At 56.0% G+C, this 4,764-nt stretch overlaps 1 protein-coding gene across 1 annotated transcript in view; it reads right to left on the bottom strand.

The window, feature by feature from the left end:
* Positions 1-1,030: 1,030 nt before the first annotated feature.
* The window catches only part of SH3BP1 (SH3 domain binding protein 1), a 14,731-nt gene continuing 10,997 nt past the window's right edge, over positions 1,031-4,764 (bottom strand). Inside the window, exons 15-18 of the mRNA XM_017508940.2 lie at positions 4,321-4,418; positions 3,877-4,054; positions 2,612-2,706; positions 1,031-1,789 (exon numbers count right to left, since the gene is read on the bottom strand). Of these exons, the coding sequence (XP_017364429.1) occupies positions 1,377-1,789; positions 2,612-2,706; positions 3,877-4,054; positions 4,321-4,418 (784 nt within the window). The 3' untranslated portion in view covers positions 1,031-1,376. The remainder of the gene's footprint in view (positions 1,790-2,611; positions 2,707-3,876; positions 4,055-4,320; positions 4,419-4,764) is intronic.

The raw sequence follows: 4,764 nt of genomic DNA, 5'->3' as shown, positions 1-4,764 counted from the left end.
TCCAACTCCTGTCCTCAGGTGATCTGCCCACCTTGGCCTCCCAAAGGGCTGGGATTACAGGTGTGAGCCACCACACCCGGCCAAGACAGGGTCTTACATTGTCACCCAGGCCAGAGTGGAGTGACATGATCACTGCTTACTGCAGCCTCAAACTCCTGGGCTCAAGCCATCATCCTGCCTCAGGCTTCCTAGTTGCTGGGATTATAGGCACATGCCACTACGCCCAGTTAATTTTATGAAAAAAAAAAAAATTTTTTTAAGAGATGGGGGTCTCACTATGTTGCCCAGGAGTTCAACAAGTGAACTCCTGGGCTCAAGCGATTTTCTTGCCTTGGCCTTCCAAAGTGTTGGGATTACAGGCGTGAGCCACTGTGCCTGACCAGACACTTGATTCTAATAGTCACCCCTGCCTGTCTGTTCAGGAACTCCTTGGGTGCAGAGTTAAGTCTGGGAGCTAGCTCAGGGCCTGGCACAGAGATTTAGGGAAAGTTTGAGGACAGATCCATCCCTGCTCCTTGGGGAGCCTTCCCAGCCTCCTCCCGGAGGGAGAGTGAGGGGTCCGGGAAACAGTGGGAATGGCAGGCACTCTGTGGGCCAGGGGTGGTGCTTTGGTTTTCACAGGAGAGCAATGCTTCCGTGGTGGGAATTTGGGATATTCCCAAATGAGGAAAAGGGATACCAAGAAGTTAAGTCAATTGCCCAGAATGTGAGGGACAAGCCAGGCTTTCAAGTCAGAGCTAGGTCCTGATCCCAGGCCCCTGCTGACCGCCATGGGACCTTGGCGGGTCACTTCTGCCTTAGTCTCGGTGTCCTTGCTGGAGAGAGGTAACAGTATTTACTGTACTAGGAGATCAGGTGGAAATCATCCACAGAAAAGCAGAGTGTAGTGCAGAGAAAGCTCTAAAAATGTTTGCTGTGATCTCATTTCAGACAGGAAGAAAGGAGGCAAAGAATATTTAATTTTTTCCCCTTTATAAAATTGGCTTCTTTATTTCGAGGACAGAAAAGAAAGCTATCATTTGGGCAGCTGTTCCGGTTTTGTCCAGAATAATTTATTTACCAGCCTTACAAAAAATACGTTGGCAAAGAAGAATGAAAGTCCTGGAGGAGCGGGCAAGCCTCTCCTTCCTTCTGGTGGCTCCCCTAGGATCTGTCGGAGAGTGGAGAGTCTGGTTCGGGGTCCCCAAGCCCAGGGTGGACGAGGAAAAGGTCAGGAAGCGGACTGTCCTTAGCCCTCCTGGCCATGGGGGCCGGCCCAATGGGCACAAAGGCACTTGTGGGCAAAGGCTGGAGCCCCACACCCCTTGGGAGGCGTGAAAGCTGTTTTGGAAGGGCCAGGTAGGGAGCGGGGGGATGCTCAGGGAGAGACTGGCCACTCAGTTGGTCTCTGAGGCAAGACTCCTGGGGCGGGGCTGAGGGGGGATAGCTGGGGGAGTGTGGACCCCACCCACAGCCTCAGGGGCTCCTCCCTCTGCTGTGCCAGCCACCAAGTCCACCTGTGCTGGGGTGGTCAGAGAGGCTGGGCTGGGGGAGGCTGGACCCGGGGAGGCTGAGCTGGGGGAGGCTGGTGAACGCCGGCTTTGGCGCCGGGCAGGCTGAGGGGGGATGGGGGGCAATGGCGGTGGCACTGTGGGGGCCCGGAGGCTGCTGCCAACCAGACGTCGGGGCAGGGCTTGGGGGGTCCCAGGGCTTCCAGAGCCAGGGGGCAGGGATGGAGCTGGAGGGGAGGAGCGGGTGCCAGAGACCTGAGGGGGTGGCATGGTGGGCCGGGCCGGCGCTGGGCGCTTGGCTGTGGAGGAAGGAAAGGGGGAGGGAGGTTGAGCGTCCGCGTGGCCTGTGGTGACTCCACCAAGCTCCGTGCCCCTCATAACCTTTGCATTCGCCGTTCCCCCTGCCGGGAACACTGTTTCCAAGGCTGGCTCATCATCAACTAGACCTCTCCTTGTGCCCTTTGCCCCCTCGGAGGCCCCTGAGCACCCTAGCTACAGCAGCACCCCATGGCCACCCCAGCTGCTCCATCACATTTTCCAGTTTCATTTTCCTCTTTTTGTCTTCTGAAATTATCTTGTCCACTTAATTTTATTTATTTTTTGGAAATGGAGACTTACTCTGTCCCCATGCTGGAGTGCAGTGGCGCAATCTTGGCTCACTGTAACCTCCGCCTCCCAGGTTCAAGCGATTCTCCTGCCTCAGCCTCCTGAGTAGCTGGGACTACAGGCATACACCACCACGCCCGGCTAATTTTTGTATTTTTAGTAGACACGTGGTTTCACTCCAGTGCCCCAGTGCTCACGCCGGCTCCCCTTTAGTGGGCACTTGCTATGTGCCAGGACCAGGCACTTGCTGTGGCACCACTGAAGGCTCCATGCAGCCCCATAAGATAAGTGCAGTTATTGTCCCATTACACAGAGGAGGAAGGTGAGGCTCAGACAGGTGAACTCACCTGCCCAAAGTCAAAGAACTCAAATCTAAACTTGGAGTGCCAGGTGGCAAAACTGGGGCTTTTTATCACCTTGATTCCTGCCTCCCTGGCTGCCTAAAAAGGTAGGAGGACCTGACTGCCTGTCCCCTCTCCCTACCCACCCTCTGTCCCCTCCCACAGCCAACTCACTCCTCCGAGCCACGTCCTCCACTGGGGCAGCTGTCTCCAGGGGGCTCCTGGTGACCTTGGGAGAGGCTGGTCTGGGCGGCACCTCAGACTCTGTCCTGTAGAGGGAAGGAGAGCATGGGGCAGACTTGGCCACCTCCCAGAAGCCTCATGGAATCCTGGTGAGGCTTCAGCTGCCAGGTGGAGTCTGGCTCCTCCCAGCACCCACTCTCTACTACCTTGTGGCTGCTCCTGGGATCTGTCCCCAGCCCCCACACGCCTGCCAGAAGAAGCTTCTGGCATTGGTAGAGGTCTGCGTCCACTGAGCTCCTGGCCGCTTTGTGACCCTGTGATGGAGTCCATGTTCCTCCAGGGACTAGAAGGGAGCCCCACCTGCCTGGGCGGTAGGGCCAGGATGGGAGGTAGGACACAGGCCCTGACCTCTGCCTCAGCTCAGGGCCTCCACGTGCTTTTTCTGGGGGAGGATGGAGTCTTGTACTGTCACCCAGGCTGGAGTGCAATGGCACGATCCTGGCTCACTGCAACCTCTGTCTCCCGGGTTCATGAGATTCTCCTGCCTCAGCCTCCCAAGTAGCTGGGATTATGGGCGTGCACCACCACACCTGGCTAATTTTTTGTATTTTTAGTAGACACAGGGTTTCACTATGTTGGCCAGACTAGTCTGGAACTCCTGACCTCATGATCCGCCCGCCTTGGGCTCCCAATGTGCTGGGATTACAGGCGTGAGCCACTGTGGCCGGCCAGTTGTTTTTTTGAGATGATTCTTGCTGTCGCCCAGGCTGGAGTGCAGTGGCATGAACCCACCCTCTCCAAGCTGGGAGATCTGGTCTTTGGGATGAAAATACTAACCAGACGGGGTGTGGTGGCCCACGCCTATAATCCCAGCACTTTGGGAGGCCAAGGTGGGTGGATCACCTGAGGTCAGGAGTTCAAGACCAGCCTGGCCAACATGGTAAAACCCTGCCTCTACTAAAAATAAAAAAACTTAGCCAGGCATGCTGGCAGGTACCTGTAATGCCAGCTACTAGAGAGGCTGGGGCAGGAGAATTGCTTGAACCCGGGAGCTGGAGGTTGCAGTGAGCCTACATTGTGCCACTGCACTCCAGCCCAGGCAACAGAGTAAGACCTTGTCTCAGATAAAAAAAAAAAAAAAAGACTGATCATTACATTTCCAAAAATTCAGCTTTTAGTTCTGAGACATGGTGCCTCAGGCAGGCTGTCTGTGGGACTACCACGGGAGCCAGCCATTCAAACCGCTCAGTCCTCACCTCTCCTTGGTAGCCGCTGACGCCAAGGCTGGGGCTGGAACCAGAGCTGGAGCCGGAGCCAGGGTGGTGGCTGAGGTGGGCACAGTGGTGGGCGGAAGCTCATCAGAGGTCAGCCTGTCACTGACTGTGTCCTGGAGGGTGACGTCTGAGAAGAGGCCTGACATGTTGAAGTTGATGTCTGGCGCCAGGCTCTGCCTCACCGGCTGGGCCGCTTTTCCTTCCCCTGAACCCACCTAGACCATGGTCAGCTTCCCCGCTCCCATGTAGCCCCATCACAACCCCACAAAGCAGGCAGATCATCCCCATTGTAGAAATGAGAAACTGAGGCTCAGAGTGGAGACGCAACTTCCTCCCTGCCTCAGGGTGAGTTTGTGGGGCTGCTGGGGAGGGAGCAGGGCAGAGGGAGGGCACCCAGCAGGGCATCCACGCAGACAGGAGCTTCACCTCCAGGGAAGAGGGTGTCTGCGCTCTGGATCAGGGCCTCGACTACGCCTACCACCTGGATGGAAGACACGGAGGCTGCGTCCAGCTGGGCCTGGTCCCTGGGACAAAGAGACACATCACATCCACTTAGCAAAGCGTTTGTGACCCCAACTCTCTGTCTGGCCCTGTGCTGGGCACAAGGATCCATGATATTAAGTCCTTGTCCTCAAAAAGCCCACAAACCACCAGTGTCATGCACATGCCAGATGTCCCCCTTCCTTCACCCTGACAGACATCACTCATTAATCGAGGACCCTCTTCCTCACGGTTGTGATCTAGGCTGCCTCTACCAAGCAAATGCGATCAGCACGTGGAAGGACATCTCTGTGGCCAGGTAAATAATGAGGACTCCTCACAGAGCACTGCACTTTGCACTTGAATTTTATCATTTCTTTTTCTTTTTTT

Source organism: Cebus imitator, unplaced genomic scaffold (genome assembly GCF_001604975.1).
Source record: "Cebus imitator isolate Cc_AM_T3 unplaced genomic scaffold, Cebus_imitator-1.0 Scaffold404, whole genome shotgun sequence".
In the NCBI taxonomy this organism is placed as follows: Eukaryota; Metazoa; Chordata; class Mammalia; order Primates; family Cebidae; genus Cebus; species Cebus imitator.
Note: the sequence above shows the minus strand (reverse complement) of the source record. Positions and strands in the feature narration are given on the sequence as shown.